We start from the raw sequence: 22,865 nt of genomic DNA on the forward strand, positions 1-22,865 counted from the left end.
AAAAACTATATGATACAATAATCTTTCCTGAAATCCCTAGATATTCTCTACTTGGTATAAATCTGATATTAGGCAATCATTCAGCTGTGTCGGCTGCTTCGGGAAGATTCGGTAGTAACGCGACCAATCAGGATCACTTATAGTTCGCGATCAGTGCAGTTGATAAATGGAGGATTTGTGTTTGTCAAGGTAGTTTTGTTTACGCGTAAATTTTCATTTGGTCTCAGCTTCTCGTACGTTTTGTGTGTGCTAAGAGGTAGATGAAGGTGCGTAACAGTTTCCTTCAGGTTTCGTATTAAATTTGAAAGGTAGGAAAAATATCGACTCGGAGAAATGTATTGTAACGCCAAGGCTTGTCGTGCGCAACATATGAACTGTGTAGAGAAGAATGATCGTTTACGTTAAAAAAATAAAGGCTACTGTACGAACCATCACTTAAAACTTGTACTAACAACTTTAAAATCTCTTTTAGTCAATTTATTTTTAAGAAGCAATGATGTTACCTTTGAGTTATTAAGTAATTCAGTAATCTATATTTTTACTTCATAGGTTATGGATCTACTGAGTTAGGATTATTAAACGATATATATAAATTTAATAAGTTACTTTTGAGTAATATTATGTTTATACTTAAAACTATGAAATAATACATATAGGTTTTAACACAAATATATATTATTATTATGTTAACATAATGTAGATAAAATGTAAATAACATACATAGTACTCTGTTTTTTTATTAAAATAATCAAATGTTTTTAATAAGAATATGCTTATGGAGGATATTAAATAAGGTTATTTTACAAATAATTTAGTGTACCTTTGTTGATAAACTTTGTTTATAATTTAAAATATCATTTATACGATTTTAAATCATTTATGTTATGGTATAACTTGGTGGTATTTTAATTTTTTGAATCCCGAATGTAATGACAGATTTTTACAGAAGTACCTTCAAAAGTATTTTCTTTTGCAAGAAAGTTGCATTTAATATAGGCCTTTATATAAATTTAGTATTTTATACACACTTTTTTTTAAAATAAATACAGATTTTTATTTAGGAACTATTGCTCTTTATGTGTTATACATATAATATTTGTGTTAATTTGTAATCTTAGTTTATATTAAAATTGATTTTTTGTTATAAGATTATAAAATGTGTAATATCTAATGATGATAACACTTATTGGTATAGAAATTTAGTCAAACATACAGATTAAAAGCTTTTCATCCCACATTATTATAAAATTATGTGGATTAACTTTGTTTTTACTATATATGTACATTAATTTCAAAATAAAATGTAGCTCACATATAATTATGAGATTAATTATTTAAAACTCTTTTATTTTTACAGGATTTAAGATGTCCCGCAATCACAAGGACAAGTATGAAAACTCAAACCCACGTCGTACTCACACTTTTATGTCCACGGACGATGCAAATTCTGGCAAGAAATCTTATTGGCCGGAATTGGAGATAACAGGCAGTATAAGAAATTTGAGCCCAAACTTGTGGCAATTAACTCATTTGACAGCTTTGTATCTCAATGATAATAGTTTGCAAAGGATACCACCTGAGATTGGTCGGTTGGTCAACTTGCGCGCTTTAGATCTTAGTAGCAACAAATTACGCAGTTTACCAGCAGAACTGGGGGACCTCATCTACCTCAGGTACATTTTAGATTTATATTTCTATTAATTGTTAATATTGTAAATATGATTATTCGATGTCACATGAAAATAAAACTATGCGATATATTGTAAATAGATGGAAATATTTGAGTATTTTTTAAATTAGATACGATGTTAATGTTATTACCTTAATTTCTATTTGTGTTTCAGAGAACTGTTATTAAATCAAAATTACCTTCGCGTGTTACCATACGAACTAGGAAAGTTGTTCCAGTTACAAGTGCTTGGACTTCAGGGCAATCCACTCAGCAAGGAAGTAATGGCATTGTACGGAGAACCTTCTGGGACCCACAAGCTGCTGTCATATATGCTGGACAACTTACAAGGTATATAAATGAAAATCTTTTTCTTTAATTAATTAATTAATTAATTAGTAGGGAAAGTTTAACACCAAAGGACTTTACTTCTTTTACCAATTTATTAGTGTAAAACAGGTTATTAATGTGTACTTTATTTGTTATTAGCAAGCAAAGATAACCAATAAAAATGATGGTATTGTGACGTACCGGCACAGTTTGCGAATTCGAATATGCGATTCGCGCTATGCGTCTACGTCATCGTTCGCGCTTTCGTTCGTATTTCGCACACGTGGAGCGCTTGTTCGCTCAGAACCTTGTCTTTTCTTTCGCCTCGGTCGCGAATCAGGTAAATATTCTAATACACATGGGTGTACGAAGCATCAACTGGGAAAGTATTTAGTACTCGCCAAAGATGATCTGATTTCCTGGGTTGTTGATACGGTTTACACCTTCAAATAGGGAAAGAGAATAGGATGTTCTTATAAATGACTTACAAGAATGTATGCTAAAGTAAATGTGATATAACCAATTGAAAGTAGACTACTTTCATCTGGATTGACGAAAAAATAATTGAAAATATAGCGAAACACTTTTATGAAAAATAATCAGAGCAGCTCGACATTACCAGGTTGCATGTAATGTAAACTTAATCAGAGCCATCTGGCGGTGCGTTGCCTAAATATGATAAGAGTAAATATTGATCGATGACAACTGTAATATATTAGTACATTACACATTTCCTGTCATATATATATATTTATTAATATTATATATATATATATATATATATATATATATATATATATTTATTAATATTATATATATATATTAATGCATTTAGTCCCGTGTTATTTTCATTTTAGATAAGATGCATTAATTGTTGTAATCTATTTTCTTTTCATTTTATTTGTTATGTATTTGCATTATTTTTCATTTTTATTTATTAGTTTTTTATTTGTTCCTCTCATCTAAACAGTAATCTTTTACAGTTAAAATATGTATATATTTACGTGAGTGTATGTATACACAGGGTGTTCATCGTATCAGTCGCCACGATTTTTGAGATATTTTCAATAGTTTATCGAAGTTGTGAACGAAAGGTTGTTCATTTTCAATTGGGATACATTATCGCTTTAAAACCTTGGTAATTATTTTTTTTGTCGCAATAAGTCTAGATCATTTTTTTTTTCTCAAATGAAATCATATATTTTTTTTCGTATTATTTTAGAGGGGATGAATATGAATATGATAATGATATACACGAATTTTTAAAAAGAAATAAGAGTAAAAATGGTAAAATACAATATGGAAAAGGAATACTGGCAATCCCGTATATACAGTATGTCCCATTTAACTCTTTTAGTGTCGATTGAAAGTATCGCACCTATGCGAAAAATACGGGACCAATTTGATGAATTTGCTAAGGTTTGGGAAAAAGCCTATAAAAAAACCAAATAAGAATGATATTTACAAAATTCAAAAAGGAGCGTATTACCGACAAAAGAAAGAATAAAGTAATGCCAAATATATAAATATAAAACATTATTGAAAACATAAATACAACAATATCTTGTACAAACAATATCTGTACATAAGATAAATTATCGTTTGATCATAGCTTTATACAGACCATGTAGTAGGAAGTATAGATATTGCACTTTCAATCATTTGCAACAAAATAACTGATATTGGACCACAATAGTAAAGGATAATTCCGTGATGCATGGCAAGCATCAGAAGGCTTATCTGTTATAAAACAAGTGATCGGTGTAGCTAGTATAATGTTACTGAAATAACATTTTGGTTTTATTATAAACATTTATACATAGTTATCTATTGAAAATGTGTAATATATACTTATTTATTAATATTTATTCAAGAAAATTCCCCGTATCGAGTTTCTATCTTATCGTTCTAAAGTATATGCAGTCTCGGGACCAATTAGCATAGAATACAATAAAAAGTTAAATTCATGCACAATTTTTTCAATTCTTTTTCAGTTAAATTGAACCATTTATAACGCTTTTTAAATTTATTTTGAGATAGAGTTCTCTCGTGATGTGAATAGTAAAGCGTCATCGCATGTGCAACGATGAATCGTTGTTGGCACTTTTTGCAAGTGTTGCGAGCGACGATGCATCGAAATATTTCGTAGACAACTAATTAAAAAGAAAAAGAAAATGAAGTACATCTTTGATTATTTTAAAAGGGGATTCGAATTGCATTATTAATCCATAGTTTTCGATCCCTAGACGTTTTTAGAGACATTTCGAGGTAACTTAGTGTTTTCTTTTTATTATAAATCTATATTTTTTATTTCAGAATCCTATTCTATGTAAAAATATGCATAACGTTTGTCTGAAACATGTTTTTGTACAACGTTTGCTTTTTATGATATTTAGAGAAACATATACCAAATTGTTAGAATATCACTTCAATTTCTTACATTTATCACATTAATACATTGTAATTTGCTCTTTTGTATTTTCTGGAGTAGTGATTGGATCGCGATACATCTTTTTTTTTAAGTTAACCCGATAAAAAATGATCCAACGATGTTAGATCGGGCGATCTTGCCGGTCAGAAACCGAAGAAAATAATTCTCAATCATTTTTATTCAATGTCGGATCCACTCATAAAATGTCACTCGACTTTGAAGATCACTTCCGTGAAGTTTTTGTATTCCACACTTTGTACGGGCGGAACTTCTGACGCTTTGAAATTCGCTGAACATTCGATCGAGATATTTTTGAACTGCGAGAAATTGAACGAATACTTACACCTAGGTTTAGTTTGTACATTACTATTTTGTGAAAACTGTTCAACGACACGGTAAAAGAAACGACGCGATACATACAAATGAAAAATCTCGTCAATATTTCGTTTTCATTCGCTATAAAATAAATAAAAATTCTTTTAACTTTTCGAACGAATCCCCTCTTAAAATCACAAAAGGCATGTTCGACCCTTTTCTTTTGTCAATTAGTCGTTGTCTCGATTTGAATGGTACACTTTGTATATTCTTATCTCTGCAGTTTTATATTCTGCTTGTAAATACTTCAGATGCATCTTTTTCATTTGGAAAGTCAACAGAATTTAACTGCGATAGTTACAATAAAATCAACCCGGTTCTTCCTCTGTTTACCGAATAGGTATTCTCACCATATTTCACGTATGGTGGCACGTATTTGCCACCTTGGAAATAGAAAAACTTAAATAACTTTGAAATTGGAATCGTAGTGGTATTCGCAATTGAAGAAGTGATCTTGAGCAGCTAGTTCATTTTATCTCAGTTATAAGTATTGACATATCTGTAGTATATAATTATAATATCCAATTTATAATTGATGTGCCAGGATTCGAGGTCTTTAGTTTTGTTTATTCACGTTATTCATCTGGCAATCGACCGTTGGTCGTTTTACATGGCGTTATTAACATTTTTGCTATGCGGGGCTGGTTAAACAACCTTGTCACTGTACGGGAGATTTCAATAGTTACGCGAAAATCGACCAAAGTAAATGTTCTAATTATTGACTCATTTATTACAAATCGTTCCTTTGAATGACAATAAAAAATTCTCTTTATTATTTTTCATCTACATTATACTTCTCTCGTAATATTAGCGAAGCCCATAAAGGAAATTCGTAATGTATTTGTGAACTTAAATAATATTTATTAAATAATAACAAATAAGTGTGTGGCTACCACAATTGTATACAAGTTCGTGTAACGAGTAACTTGTCCAAGTCTGTATTAGATAAAATCGTTTCAAGTCATGTTTCCGTGTATCGAAAGGTTTGAAAGTTTAGTATCTTTTGTAGTAGGTTCTGGTGATTTGGAATTCTGCCCTATGTTGTGTCTAGGTGTTTATATTATATATATATAAATCGTTATAGGTGAGTAATGAAATCTTATCGCGTCAATTCCTATTGACGTACATCACTATTAAACACTATTAAAGTACATCGTTTATTAAACACTATTAAAGTACATTGTGTACGAAGCATACAGAGTATAATGCTTTAATTGAACTGCTAGTGGTTATATTAATGAAAAAATTGAAAGTGTTAATGACTAGATTAATATTGAAAGTAAATGCACCCACTTATGTTATCAGTAATTTCTAAAGTATTATTTAAAAAATTCATATTTTTAAATCGCTTTCGACGTTAAATTTAATAATAATGTAGTAAAAATCCGTATCGAAGAATCCGTACTCTTATTCGTTTGTTATCCCTTAAACAATTTTTAAAAAAGCAATCAGTTCGAAAGCTTCACTTTTGTTCGAAATAATTTCAGACAAACGAATTTTCGTTTTGTAACGATACCAACGTTTAATATAATATATTCATAATTTGTGACCAAAGTTATTTTAGGGTGTAAATAAAAAGACATAGAACAGTGAGTATTAAGTACAGTAGAGTTTCGATTCAGTTATCTGAAATGTTTGATTAACCGGAATATTTACTCCGACTATTCTTCGGTAAATGTTACTGATTATATTTACCGCAAATAAAGAAGTCACAATTGCATGCATTCAGTAATGGTGTTGATAGTAAACAGTTGACGAATAAAGCGAAGGAATTCAAGTGTTCGATTCCAATGTAATTGTAGCTCTATTCCTCTGCTTTGTACAGTTATTATAAATTCAGATTTAAGAGAGTGCATTCCATTTTATAATTCCGTAAGTTGTTCTCAATCCTGCACAGATTACATTTTAAACTAAAGTAATGAAACGAAAACGGATAACATTATCAGTACACCAGAAATTGGATATTACAAATCGTTTGGAAAAAAGTGAAAATAAAAATATTATTCAAGAGTATGATATCGGATTTTTTCACTATATATAATATGAAAAAGCAGAAATAAAATCTTGAAGAATTTTTATTTTATTTAGTTTCAACTAAAAGGATCCTTCGGATCCTTTCCTTCGGAAATTATTGAAGGAAGTCTAAGCTGAACTAATTAGATAGATGCTAAATAATTTCAAAGAGATTTGAATTTACCATGAAATAGTTATGTTTCTTTTATGTTCGGCATAGAATACATAAATCAGATATTTCGGGTGAGCAAAAATCTGCAAATTAGGAAACTGCAAATGCATATAAGTTGACATTCGATACAATTATTAAAGAATATAATTTCTCTTTTTCTCAAGTGTCTTTTATGATGTTGCTCGCCAAACAAATAAATAACGTATAACTGTGTTCCTTTGTGGAAATCCTTTAGGGGATCGCAAATTGAAGCTGTTTGTAATTGGAAAATACGAAAAGCCTAGAGCTTTTAAGAATCTCGTTCATTTACCAGTCATTTACGAAGTTCAATCGAACGCCTGGACGACTGCTAAAACATTTAGAAATTTCTTTCCTCAACACTTTGTACCAGATGTTAAAAATAATTTGGAAAGATTTGGACTTCCTAAAGATGCAAAGACCCTTCTGCTCTTGGACAATTGCAGAGCTCATCCTCCTAACTTTGAAGTAAAGTTAGGTAACATTTCTGTAAGGTATCTTCTGCCAAATGTTACACCCTTGGTTCAACCTATGGAATGAAGAAAGAAAAAATGAAAAATAAAGAAAAATTATCAAAAATTTCAAAATGAAATATCGAAATTCTTTTGTACAAAAATTATTAAATTCTAATTGAAATGTAAAGGACTTCTAAGCTAAATTTAATTTAAAAGATGCAATTCTTGTTGCCACTCTTGCTTGGGAAGATGTCAAAGATGTAAGGAGCACGACAATAGAGAAAGGTTGGCGAAAATGATGGTCGGTCCCTGTACAAGACAATTCTGTTCAAGAAAGCGGAGATGCAGACGAAGCTAACAATTCTCTACTGTTAGATATAATTTAAAACGAAGGAGATAAAAATAAGCCCATCGTAGAAGGATTGAGCGATGACGCAATAATTCAAAGTGCAATAAATCCGCAGGTGTTAGAAAAAATGGACAGCGACGAAGAAGATGACGCAACTAACATTATTTGGCGTGAAGTTGGCGAATCATTGACAAATTTATCGAGTACGATAAACACTGTAATATTAGAAAAATGACGAACCTGCATATTTTTCGAAACGAATTCTTTAATAAAAGGTCCAAAATGATGAAGCAGGTTGATATACGGGCATTGCTCATAATATATATCTTATATGTTTTATATATTTATCTATACATTTTATTTTATATATTTCAGTTTTTATTAATAAATTGCATTACTATATTACTCATGGTTGTTTTTTAAATTATATTCCTCATTTTTATCACTTTATACGTAGGTATGGTCCAATTATTCGGCATATTTGAATTTCCGGCATTGCCTCAGTTCCGAGTATACCGGTTAATCGGATTTCCACTGTAATTGTAATATTCACCTGCTTAGTAATTAAGAAAGTTAAGCGATTCTGATAAGAAACTTCCTGTACACATTTTTCTAGTACATTTGAACGTTGTTCGTTCTGTCTTCGTATCTAGATAGTTTTTTTTATTCAGCTTTTGTCTAGTTTTCATTGATTTCTATTTCAATACTCGTTATCTCAAGAGCGTTCAATGAATTCGTTATCATTTTTGGGCGTTCTTCTTTGTATTCGTTAATAACATTTACACTTCGATACAATACTTCGATAGAAAATTGTCTTTTGGACATTCGCTCGAAATCATGCTGTACGAATTGTTATTTATATTTTTCGAACTTTTCAACTGCGATATTCGTATATATTCTTCGTTGTATATAAAATGCACTACGAGTGTGCGATGTTTGTATATTAGAGGGGAATAGAGAATTCTCCAAGGGGATTGAGTTAAGAAAGGTTTCCTGATTCCGCTTTCGTGTATCTAGCTTACAATACGTACCTAGGTACCTAGTAGTGGGGTTTTAACAACGGGTCAAAGTGGGTGTGTGTTTGAAAGGCGAGACGATCATCGGTCAATAGATCACACTGTCTATGGTTGTCGCTTAGCGGCAACGTGACAATGACGGTGTCAAACATTACGATTCACTTGTGTGAAAAGTTCATCTACCTACGGGTCTTTTTTTCTCCTAATGTTGTACATGAATCAAGTAAAGGGGAAATTCATTAAATAGAACAGATTGAGTCTTATTTTAAAGACCATATACATGTTCCACAGTAATAATATCAATAATTGTGGAATTTTTCTCCACAGAAAATAAGCCACAAAGCTACGAATAGAAACAAAGTAACTTTTCCTCGCTTAGTTTATTATACATTGGTTTATCATTCATTAAATAAAACAGATCGAGTCTTATTTTAAAGACCGTATACATGTTCCACAGTAACGATATCAATAATTGTGGAATTTTTGTCCACAAAAAATAAGCCACAAAGCTACGAATAGAAACAAAGTAACTTTTCCTCGCTTAGTTTATTATACATTGGTTTATCATTCATTAAATAAAACAGATTGAGTCTTATTTTAAAGACCACATACATGTTCCACAGTAATAATATCAATAATTGTGGAATTTTTCTCCACAGAAAATAAGCCACAAAGCTACGAATAGAAACAAAGTAACTTTTCCTCGCTTAGTTTATTATACATTGGTTTATCATTCATTAAATAAAACAGATCGAGTCTTATTTTAAAGACCGTATACATGTTCCACAGTAACGATATCAATAATTGTGGAATTTTTCTTCACAAAAAATAAGCCACAAAGCTGCGAATAGAAACAAAATAACTTTTCCTCGCTTAGTTTATTATACATTGGTTTATCATTCATTAAATAAAACAGATTGAGTCTTATTTTAAAGACCATATACATGTTCCACAGTAATAATATCAATAATTGTGGAATTTTTCTCCACAAAAAATAAGCCACAAAGCTACGAATAGAAACAAAGTAACTTTTCCTCGTTTAGTTTATCATACATTGGCAGACTTGTGCCAAGGAATTATGGAATTGACGGATATTCTAATGTTGTTACTCTGGGAACCGGATTTTCATCCTTTTGCCAGAGTATATATGTATACAATCCATCCAGAAGTATTGTCCTATTATGGTGGTATGTAGTATCACCATAGGTCAGAGATGAGCAAAAGTATATTCGAATGAAAGATAACGGGCAAACTTTACTCGATTGAACAGTTACATATTTCTTTGTTCATTGTGAAATATTTCATTGCATAATTGGAATTATTATTTCAATTCAATGAGTAACGGATAAAAAGTTGTTTATCCTTTATTCGTTGTTCGAAACTTTCATTTAGATAATAATTTTACCCGTAAATACTCGAGATCCGAAATCTTCTTCTGCCAAATGTTACACCCTTGGTTCAACACATGGAATAAATTAAAAAAAAAGAAAATAAAATAAAGAAAAATTATCAATGATTTCAAAATGAAATATCGAAACTCTTGTACACGCGATTAAAAATTCCGTGTTTTGTACACGCGCACGTGTTTCGTGTGTTTATGGCGGTAGAACGATATTTCTGTGCCGAGTTTACAATTGTGTTATCGCAAAAAGAAGAAAATCTAGTCCTCGCGGTAAAAACGTTGGAATCCTATCAACAGTACACCTATAAAAAAAGAATCCCCGATGTGAATTTACCAGTGTATGATGGCTAAATGATGAAATGCTACTTGTTGTTTTGCAGAGTGTCTTAAAATGCAAGGCAATTTTACTTGTAAAATGCAAGTAAAAATTTAGCCAGCATAATTTAGCTTAAGTGTCTACGAGATATTTTCCTAATGAAGCATTTTATCGAAGCTGCGGTTGTAGAATCAATTAGTCTATATAACGAAGGGTACACAAAAACGATAATGAACTCATCGAAAGTCTCTGGAATAACGGGTGTGAAATCAGTGGAAATTCAATAAAAGCAGGATGGAACAGTTCAAACATACTATAAAAATAATACGAATTGGTATAGTTACAGAAAGAACAGTAAGTTTTAACAAATATTAATTAAATGTTTCATAACGAAGTAAGTAATACAGTTACTTAATACTCACTATTCTAAACGTTTCGTTTGCACTCTAAAACCATTTTTCATCCCAAATTACGAGAACGTATATATCTTGGAAAAACGAAGATTTATTTTTCTCTTTCTTTTTAAATAACTCCCACAAAAAGAAAGCTTTCGAGCTGATTATATTTTACACGCTGTTCAAGTACTATTAATCAGATGCGTATGGATTTTTTAATACGATTGTTTTTTTACAATATTTTTTAGCACGTGGAAAAATGTTTTTCAAATTTGTTTTTGCACAAAAGGACGAAGATTACATGAAAGTACGAATTTTTAAAATTGTGTTTCAAAAATTAAATCTAATTGAAGCACTAAAATTTAAAAATGAACTACATGTTGCTATGTAATAATATAGGATCTTTGCAGTGCGTTGAATGTTTTTTTGATGTTCCACTATAGTCGTCGTTCATACACATGTATATATCTATAAGGATGTACTCGTTGTTGATGACTACAGTGGTCTTTCGTTGTAAAAGAATTAAAAAGCATCACTAGATGGAAGAACAATAATGGACGATCTGTAACTAATTACAGAATGTTTCAATGCATGGTTGCCTAACGACTAACGTAAATCAAATCTTAGGGAGTGCTTAACGTTTGTTTTCAGAGAGGTAATCTTAACGAATTCGAAGAATCAGCTAGTTGGTAAGATTTCGCGAACGTTATATTGGTTGCGCTAATAATAATAATACAATTATCATCGATCAATATTTACTCTTGCTATATTTGAATAGCACACCGCCAGATGGCTGTTTACATTTACTTTCTGTGTAATATAGTAATAACAGACGATACTCGTGTTTTTTTATAAAAGAATTTCAAAAATGTTTTTCCATGAGATTGGAAATATTTTCAAATATAAATCGTTGTCATTGTGTTATAAATAACACAGGCGAAATAATATTTACTGATTTGTTTAATGTCACGTTGTTTAAAATTTCACTCCCCACCCCCAAGATTTGTTTCAACTTTTGTTTCAACATTTAAATTTTCATTGTCAATTTTCTTTTAAGTTTATAGCCGGAGAGTAGTAAAAAGCCATTGTTACTAAATTATAGAGGGTTGTTACAGATTACAGATAAATATGGTGTGTGCATACATATTCTTGTTCTTCCTTGTGGAATTAAGTGTATAGTTAAAACATGCCACGATTTATACAATTTATTTAATAGTTTGTTTCTGAATTTTTACTCTCCGATCATTTTAGTCGGGATTTATTTACAGGTTTGATATAATATTAACAAGTTACAAAAAACACTCTTTAATCGTATTCCTCGTTTCCACTACAAACAGTTTAATAGAATCGGTCACATTAGCTCAATTTGTGATTAACAATTACTTACTGAAAAATGAAAATAGTTATTATTTGGGTACAAAGTTAATTAGGTACATGTTTATAGGAATTTTTTTTATCGTTTTTGTTTTCAATCTATCACTGAAGTAATAGTTCCCGTATATCATGATACACCTTGTTTATTAACTGTTTTATATTATATTCGAACAATTATACTTTACGAAGACTTCGATGGGAAATTGTTGACCGTTTTGAAATTAAGAAGACACAGGAAATGGAGCGTAAATATTTAAAAAACGTAGAAAACCGGTCGATCGAGTTTAGGTGAATAGTGTGCAAGACTTCTGGAAAATCTTGAATTTTGCCCCACATGTTTGTCCTCTCAACGATTGCCATTACTGAACTACACAACAGATGTAGATCTAATCTAAACGCTCTTTGATATTCTTTAATTCTTTCTTCAGTCACAGTGAATGTCATAGTAATCGTGTCGATTACACTCGACATCGATGTAAAGAGTTGTGGGTCATAGTGTCGATTGTAGTTGACATCCATTGCAAAGGCCTGTGGGACCTAACACTGACTATGATCATCGTCCATGTAACGGGTAGTCGATCCTAGCATCGACATATTTGCTGTAGATTTTCCCGTACAGGGAAAGAACATTAAAAAGGAAGTGAAAAGAGGGCAAGTTAAAAAAACGGATGCAGTTGAGTAAACTATCGGATACTCTTTTAGCTGCCATAAATCTTACACACAACTAAACGAAATTTATTGTTTGTACCACCGGTCAACCTTCCACGTTCTCCGATGCATGTCCCTCTAGAGTCGAATGAAGTTTCTAGCATTCAGTATTTTTTCGACGATGGAAACTAGTAGAACTATTTTGAAAAATGTGTTTTTTTTTATAACTCACTACTGCTACATCGAGAGTCAATTTAAAGCTCGAGCGAAGAGTTACTTAAATAAAAGTTATTCGCTTTAAAGTTCTTTGATAAGTGAGCGAAAATTGATACAAATCGTGCCACGATCTACTATATAATAGGTTGTTCGATAAGTTTTGTCGTTCGATAAAACTTATCGAGTAAGCTCTAGTACTATACTGTTCAATAAGTTTTATCGAACGACAAAACTTATCGAACAAGCTAATATATAACTGTACAAAGATGCAGAAAAATATGCATAATGTAGATATTGAGTGTTAATATTATAAGATAGTGATATCCTGATGGCAGTGTATTTCCTATTGTAGATGACCTAAGGATTGTTGATACCAAGGAAAATTAGAATGTTTTATGCGATTGCATAACACATCTAAAATCATTAAATACAGCAGCTTGTTTAACCGGAGCATATGCAGCATTATTTTCAAACCGTTATGCGTTAGTCGGAATTAAATGAAATCATTATTGATGGTTATTGTCTGGCATTCTTCTGAGCATGTTATCTATTAATTTTTCTGCGTATTCTCGGGATAAGGGTCGCCATATTACCCGAATTTGGCAGCTTAATTGTTCTACGCTCTATATTGTCTTGTTAGGAAGCTTTAGCTTCGTACACATTTGGTATTCTCGTCCAAACTATCTTTTGATCGCTGTTACCAAAATTTTGTTATAAATTTGATTAATTCTTACTGCGTTTATATTATATTAAAAACTCATAAATTTCATCCACTTTTTCAGTGTTCAATGGATAATTTTTCTGGTTGGCGTTAACCGAGAACGATTAATCGAAGTTAGCCAAAATATTACTCGCGTTCGAAAAAATCACATTGCTCTAATTGCGTTTGATATTATCGTGTGCCCAAGTGGTCATTTTTCGACGTGTCGTTCAAAGAGTAACGACTTCTAATAACACAGTCTCACGTTACGATCGTGTAAATGTGTGCTTACGCTTTCTCAGGACATATTTACACCCATTTTCTTAAATTTATTTAATCCTTGACGTAATGGCAATTGATTATTGTTCGAAAATACGTCCATGATCATTTAATCGGGCATTTAAATCGTTTCACTTTTTCGTATACTTCGCAGACGCTCCGAGCGGTATTTTGTGCCCTTTTGGACGGATCTACAATAACACATCTTCAAACGTTTTACGTGCACTTTACCTTTCTCAAAACGATTGTTTTCTTCCAAGAGACAGGCAACTATTAAACATTTTTGCGTTGCGTTGTAGAGGAAGGATCAGACCATTTTGATAAATCAAAAGTTTCCAATGGGTGGCATCCAGATTAATCATTTGCTGCATATGCTCTTATGAGACAAACTGTACAAGAAGGATGTGGTTTCAAAATTATTAAAACCAATACAATTAGGTTGAAGTTTACAGAGCAGCACCGTCAGCGGTACACCGTATGTAAACATGCATCGATGCGTACATCTTGTGTGTGAGTTCCTCTATGTGTGGCCGCACACCTGGGAAGTCAGACCCATTGAGTTTGATTGCTTATATTTCAAAATCGAAGTGCCAAATTGCAAAATGGTCTTTTTTCTTTTTTTAAACACTTTATATATGGTATATATGTGGTGTATATATGGTATATATATGGTGTATATATGGTATATATATGGTATATATATATATGGTGTATATATATATAGTACAACAACGTAGAAGTGTAAAGTATGAGTAAACTATGCAGTACTATAGTTGAATATAAACATTTATATCTTTCACACGAAGCCTTTCCCTATTCTGCTAATGCAACTCATTTTAAACGGTTGAACGAATATTTACACAAGTTCATCTACACAGTTTCCAACGTAAAACTTGAAATTAACACGTTCCCTGCCATAGTTTTTTTCACGGACTTCGATATTTGGTCAATCACACTCCAAAAGGGATTTTCATATTTGACGGTACACGATAAATAAACTCGTAGATTTATTAGTTATATTATGTAAATTTCAATGAAAGTATTATAGTCGAAGCTTACGGGAATATTGTTTCAGTACGTAACGAAGGATCAATAAAATATACATCGTACAGAACGAAAATACGATGAGCGGAATATATATTCCATATTGCACTGGACGTGTTAATAGCACGTGCTTTTGTTGGTGTTCAAATGGGAGTGATTGGTGTCAGTTGATCGATGCGCCTCGTACCATACGTCGACAAATGTTTCGAAGACTAACGCGTTGAATATACCAAAGTCGTTGTTTTCAGAGCCCTGAATATTTGATGTGGTAGAACTCCACGAAAAGGAAGCAGCTCGGACAAGTAGGTTTGACATACGAAGACAATTTAGTGTCTTAGAGAACACATTAGTGCCCACATAATTTAATTTCTTTTAAGTTCGGGGTCAAGTGGGTGTGTCGGGACGCAGGCGTGTTGGGTGTATGGGTGGTTACGTTAGGGAATGTTTAAAGGAACGTGGGGGAATTCCAAAGGGGGCTAGAAGGGAAGGTGTACTTCTATCCATTGTGTTTCACGATTTTTGCCAGTTACCCAATTGCCTGAAAGGTCTCGGGTGTACCATTCCGTTTATCCATTGTTCTCCGACTTTTACTATTTGGCATCGCAGCACCATGCTAGTCATTTCCTCCTCTTCCAGAGGATATTCCCTTGTCATCATCGTCCTCCACCTTCTTTGCTTTGTCTTCCTTTGTATCAAGGGTTGTTCTCTGTATCTCGAATCACGCTGAAACTACGCACGTTTGTTTGTCCGTGAAGGGACATCAACTTTAAAACTTTCGTTGATCGCCATTCCGAAGACGTTTCCTCTTTGAATTTTTCTAGTGGATTTGAACGACTTGAATAGGTAAAAAAATTCGCGTGGCCAATTGTTTGCGAGATTTATTAATTACAGTTCGTTTTTTTTTTCAATTCTTGAGTGTCGAAAGAATAATACTTGTTCAAAACCGGGTTTTCCGAATAAATTTGTTCTACGCGAAACATTTTGCAGTAGGAGTATGTAACAGTTTGTCGAATCCTTTTAGTCACTTTCTTCAAATTAAAATTACTTTTGAGTAATTAAAAGTAATTAAATAATGCGTCATTTTTTAATTTAAATATTTTCCGTTGCAATTTACAACCTTTTTTCGCTTTTCGGGCAATAGTCAGGTCCCGCTTCGTTAAAATAAGTTATTTTTTGAGACCATAAAGTCATTGTCCCATTTTCGGACTTAATCGCTACCCTTGAACTCTTTGATCGTTCCAACGAAACAAAGATTTGCGTTCGCATGGAAATTTACCATCGTTTTTCGATCAATGATACATTCAATTTCCTTAATTATCTATGCAGTAGTGATCTGCTATTATCGTTTAATCTGATCGTAAGAGTTTATGAGAGAGCACTCATTCCTGGTGTTATTCAGGCGACCCTTACGATGGTGTGTTATTAACATGGATGTCGATAGTTAGCCGAAGTCATCTACTCGTGATCTTTTATACTTGGAATTTTTGTAACAGTTTTACTTTTCATCAACTTTAATAACTCGTCGAAAGAAACTTTTTTCTCTCTATTTAGCAAGCAATGAAAGACACATAGAACCAGAAGCTGAGCGTAAGTTCGTAAACTTCATCGAGAGATATTTTCCATGCTTCCGGATGTTTCTCATAGCTGGTTGAAACATCAAGAAACTCTCGACCGACTGATTTTAAATCTTATTGCAAATTCATAAGTTGTATCTGTTGGATCTTCATTGGGCAATACTTGCAGATTGATCGCGGTTACAGATGGTCTAATCAAAATATACTTTATGGGGTTTCCATTTATTTTATTCTATTAGTGAATAATGGCCAACCGATCTTTACTGTGTAAACGTGTTTCATAATTCGAAGATATTTAAATACAGTGAACCCTGGATAAAAGACGCAATATTGAATCTGTGCAGAGTTTTTTTTAGGAGGAACTGGTAGTGAATTTGATTCAAGAATTGATATTTCATATCTTGGAACATAACCACGTACCAAGGTACCTGGTAAGCGCGGCTCGTATTATGTATATGGCATTCATGTCGACGTGATAGTATTAATGCTAATTAACAACTCTTGTATTTCGTATTGTATCTTTACAAAATCACTCGCTTTATTTGAAACATTTAAAAAATCTTGGCCCAATATTAATAAATTTAATTTTACATCTATCGAAAGAGATAATTGTATTTATAGAAAGTTTCAGAATATACAAGAAAAGAATTTCTTAAAGAAGAGTATTCTAAAAGAATACTTTACAAAAGTATCATTATTGGATCGGCGAGGTTCTTTTCATAAAAATGAGATCAAACTAAACCACTTTTGGATTATTTTCACTTATATTTACGTTATATGAATCATCTTCGAGGAGTCTTTAACTATCTATAATTAGAAATAGTATGGCTAATATTTTCGTTAATTGTAGAATACAAGTATAAATTTTGCTGGAATTTCAGATCTTGTAATGGTGCTTTCTTAGAAAATGGTGCATTGATCCACGCTTGGATGTATAAATTAGTAAAGAGACACATACGTCACTAATTCCTATTAATTCGTTATTATCCAATAAAAATTTTTGACGAAACGAGTATATTTTGAGTATGTAAATTGCCTTAGACACCCATCTAAGGGCGGTGGTAGGAAGCTCCAGGAATATGCAAAATGTTTGGTCGAGCGTTTTGAAGAGAGCCATTAAGAAAAACTACCATTAGCTCTAGAAATTCTTTATAATCTTCTCTTGGTTGCTTTTGATCTATATTATATGAACAGAAGTCTAATTTTTCTTGTATATTCTGAAACTTTCTATAAATACAATTATCTCTGTTAATAGATTTAAAATTGAATTTATTAATATTAGGCCAAGATTTTCTAAATGTTTTAAATAAAGGGAGTGAGTCAGGACCGAGTGATTTAAAAAGATTTCTCTCGAACACACTTCTTAAAATGATTTCATATATATGATAGCAACAAACAGATGTAGTAAATTTCATCGTATCATTTGCTCTAAGAGAATACAAACTCTTTTTAATCGCCTCGTGATTAAAGATGTGGTGTCACAACACAAGGCTTATACCTTGTGTGATACCTTGTATCTTGGTACTCTATTAAGTACCAATCATTTAGTAAACGATAGATTGCTGATGCTTGTTTCATTCCACTACCGTTTGGAGTCGAAAGAATATCTAAAAGTTTTTCCATGACCAACGATTTATACAATCGATATTCGTTGCAATTTATCTAGAGTTGCAACAAGCTTTACAGTAATAACTTTTTCTTTCCTCTTCTTAGTGTTTTTGAGTTACTTGGGTCAGATTCGTTAAAAGATTCAGGAGTATATAAAATATCGGCATAATTGTCCATAATATTTTCTGCTCCATTATTTGACGAGGACTGTAATTTTATACCTTCTGCAGTGCCAATGAATAGAGTAAATAACACAAAGTTTTTTAAAGACATTATATAATGTACCTTGTACTTCCATCGTAGTTTTCAATTTTTCTTTTCGAAACTCTTGCCGAAGTGAAACAGCTTGCCGTTTCTTTTTCTCCATTAAATTTCTATCGGTTCCAATCATTTTTCTTGGCCATCCTTTTTCCCTTTAATTTAATAGAAAAAGTTTATCTTCTTCAATTATAATTATATTTAAAACGTCAGGGTGAACAATATCGAAAAGGCCATCCAACGAGTCAAGAAACTCTCTTTCCCTTCTTTCTCGTATTTCACTTTGCTGTTTTTCACATTTTTTCAACTTTTCCCAATTTTCATGTAGTGCTAGTAACTTGTCGATGCTGTAAAAGACACGATGAGTGTCTTTTGTAGGTATGCGTGTTTTATTTAAAAAAGTTTCCACTTCCTTTATCGCAATAGCAGTATTTGGACGGAGTTCTAATTTCACTTTACGTATATTATAAAATGGGACTCGTTAAAAACTTTTCCATTACTCGGTAACTTGGAGCCAGCAATTTGACTTTCACCGTGCCTCGCTAAAAATATTTTGTTACCACTTCTGGTTTTCATTTCTTTGATTTCACTATATTTTCGAACTAAACTCCACGATACGAACACTTCGAACTCAGAAAACAAACCGAAGAAGAGCCGCTGTGACTAATGCTAGACATATTTGGTCAGCAAGGACTATACTAGGCAATATCATAAACCGCTACCCTGGAACGGTGTAATACTGTTTCCTGGAGGGAAAGTAATCACTTTTTTTTATGATATGAAAAAGTTCTACCCGTTAGAAAGAACTTTTTTTAATCTCTTTTTTACAAAATGGATAACTAAACCCCAGCGTTAGACGCCAGTTTAAGCTAAGTTTTTGAGTAAATTATTTCAATTTCTCTACAAATATCATTGTTACAGATACAGATTGTATATAAATACTATTATTGTACAACTATTAATTGAACTTTAATAATATTGGCACCGTACAATGTCATTTTAGAAATTGATATAAGTTCGCTAAAATTTCGAAATGCAGCACGTGCTGCCAATGTCCAATCAATTTGAAATTTTACACGGATCATTTTTTCGTTTAGTGTCACAATTTTGGAGGGTGAGGCCGAAAACAATCGGAAGTCGGGAAATAAGGGTCTTCCTAATGTCTGCAGGACAAACTGCAAGTCATACGGAATGAAAAAAAATGGTTACAATACATAGTTATATATAGAGTGACCCAATATCGATAGTATAACTAAGAAGAGGGAAATTCTCTGTGAAAAAATAAATCGAAAATATAGGATAAAATTTGTTCGTTCGAGGCTTTGTTTCGTTAGTCACAGATGTAACAAAGACGAGTGTTAAATATTCTAGCGATTGGGTTGTACGGTAAGTGTAGACGGTGAGTGAGAAACGCAAAATGAAAGATTACTTTGGATAGATAAATCTCTTATACTAGGTCCTCTTCGTCAGAGTACGCGATACAATTTTTATAACGTCTGTGATTAAGGAAGATCTGTATGCAGCATCACCTAACGGTTGTGTTAATTCCTTTCCAAAATATAACTAATAGATAATACTATAAATATAACAGTTACGCATCTGTAAAATAGTTACAGTACTAATTTTAATGAAATTTAGCAAGTAGTTTGAAAACCGACAAATATTTGATCTATTTTCGGAATTTTACTGTAACATCTGATAGATTACAAATTGAGACGAATTTAATCTATATACGATGAATATGAACGATATAATCGAGGTTAAATTAAGGGAGGGTGTTGACGCAAAAATAATTTATCTGTAGTTTTTAAGGTAAATTTGTACATAATTGTACTTTTGTGTCATTTTTGACGTCGAATTTAATTACACAAACATTAATTTGATAAAGAAATTTTTTCAAACCGCTTGAAAAAAATAAACAAGGGAATAGATTTCTCGACCCGCTTAGTTTTTTTCAACATATATTTTCAAAATGGTTGAAAAATCTTTCGTCTCAAACTAATATTCGCATCATTTAATCTGGTGTAGAAAAACTAGTGGTAATTAATTTTCTTGAGAATACACTTCCTTAATTACAGCATAAAGCTATAGCTCGCCTTTGTACCGGACGTCGTTTATTTTTGCTTCCGTACATTTCTTTTTTCTACTCAAGACTTACTTTCTTATTATATACAATTTTGGTAAGTTTATCGTTGTTATTATTATTATATCACATATCGAGATTTTATGTTTTGCTTGTCACGTGGTTAGAAGTTTTGTCATTGAATACGTTCTTTATTGTTGAATATTTCGTAAATTTAAAAAATTTGGTGGTCGAAGATGGATCAAATATTTAACGATTCTCTAAGTATCATTTGTGGTATCCTTGTGAAGTCTTCACAGATGAGGTACGATTGGAGTTGAGAAAATTCCTCGTACAGTATTCCTCAAGGAAGAACATTTATTTATTCTCCGTAGATTATGACGGAGTATAAAGTGATTATCTGCGCATAAATATATCGAAAATATAGAATAAACATTTTTGGTACGTCTCTTCATTTCCTAGAAGATCGTTCTTGATAGAGTGCAACTTGATGAAAGTGTGTTTGAATTATTTATTATTCCTATTCGTGTTTATGTTTGTAAACATTAACATTATAATAATTTGTTTTTAGTCGATTTTATTATTTTTAATTAGTTAGAATTAATTAAAACATACAATACGAATAAAATCAGCGTATAATGATTTATTTGTGATGTTTCTTCGATTGGACAGTTAAATTATTATACGTTCATTATGGAATACTTTGTTCTGTAAACTAAATCTTAATTTTTATTCAACGAGTAACCGATAAAATGTTGTTCATCTGTTATTCATTGTTTGGAATTCTTACATAGCTAACAATTTTATTATGATAATATGATAATACCATATCACTGTCAATGTTTACAAACACTTTTCAAGATCAATTTTCTCCAAAACGAAGCCTGATTTGAAGAAATTGAACACAAAGTTCATGTATGAATTACACTTGATCGTGTTCTCTTTTGTGAAGCGTTTTCCATTAATTTCAGAATAAAGTTGTTTTTGTGGAAACACGTGTAATTAAGTGTAAGTTAAGCAAACCATTGCAACAAGGAAATGGCGCAAGATTATACATGATATAGATATTATGTACTGCCATAGGTGCGATCTACTTAGAGATTTTCGTATCGTATTAAAAATCATTAAAATGTAATAGAAAATTTACAACGGTACATAATCTAAGAATTATTGCAGCCGTTGTGAGTTCAAATTTGTCAATTGTTTTTGTAAAATATTTTCGTGAACGAGCATACTTAACTCGGGAATCATGCCTTTTCACCGATCATTCGTATAGAATTTTTGTTTTCAAACCATAAGTTGAACAGTATAGTTGAAATTTCATTATTTGTATCAATAGGGAGACAAGACTGTTAAGTCAAGGGCATTTTTGGATAATAGCGCACTCATTTTTTGACGATTCTGTATAAATCTCGAGTAAAGAAACTCTGAGTAACAGGAACGAAAAAATAAATAACGAAAAGAATTTTCCATTTCCAGGTCTCGTATAATTTTAACCGCTAAATAGAATTTTTGTTCTGTGTATTCAATTGCACGGAACAATATTTCTTTCTGTCTCTAACAACCTAATCCGCAGATCCAATGCTTTGGATGCTTAAAATATTATTAACGAGGGTATTCTCAATGTTGGTAAAAGTAACTTTCTCGATGAAATTCTGACAACCAGAATTACTTTTCATCGTTGTAGAAGTTCATTTCAGTAGGAAGGAGAAAGGGATGTTCTGTAAAGAAATGCTGTGTCTGGTCAGTAAAATGTTCAGATGAGAGAATTAAGGTAAACGGAGGTTCGGATAATCGAAATTCCGTTCTGTATAAATAACATCGATCACCGTTTATTGGGACTTCTCTCTTATTTATTTCACACGAGCCTTGGTTTCCTTTATTAGACAGTTCGCTGGTCGAACGAAGTCGTCTGGCACACATTACGTACACGGGATCTCGATGATGCGGCTCGAGTGGGGAAGTAGAAAGCAGAGAAACGCTCGTCGCAAACAAATAAGAAAATGTTCGTTTCAGTGGCCACCGGGAGAAAGAAACTGGGTCTCGTATGAGCAAGACAAGTGAAAGGGGTCCCCCAGCCTGGGGGAAAAAAAACATTATGCGCGATTCACTAGACTGGCCACTGCCACCTCACCCGTAT

At 32.1% G+C, this 22,865-nt stretch overlaps 1 protein-coding gene across 2 annotated transcripts in view; it reads left to right on the forward strand.

Annotated features, from left to right (window-relative positions):
* The window catches only part of LOC143148001 (CCR4-NOT transcription complex subunit 6-like), a 114,338-nt gene that overhangs the window by 119 nt on the left and 91,354 nt on the right, over positions 1–22,865 (forward strand). The window contains exons 2-4 of one of the 2 annotated variants that reach the window (XM_076313827.1): positions 41–308; positions 1,358–1,673; positions 1,845–2,020. In XM_076313827.1, coding sequence (XP_076169942.1) covers positions 1,366–1,673; positions 1,845–2,020 — 484 coding nt within the window. In that variant the 5' untranslated portion in view covers positions 41–308; positions 1,358–1,365. The remainder of the gene's footprint in view (positions 1–40; positions 309–1,357; positions 1,674–1,844; positions 2,021–22,865) is intronic. The other variant, XM_076313828.1, reaches the window with a different exon arrangement.

This window comes from Ptiloglossa arizonensis, chromosome 6, assembly GCF_051014685.1.
Source record: "Ptiloglossa arizonensis isolate GNS036 chromosome 6, iyPtiAriz1_principal, whole genome shotgun sequence".
NCBI lineage: Eukaryota > Metazoa > Arthropoda > Insecta > Hymenoptera > Colletidae > Ptiloglossa > Ptiloglossa arizonensis.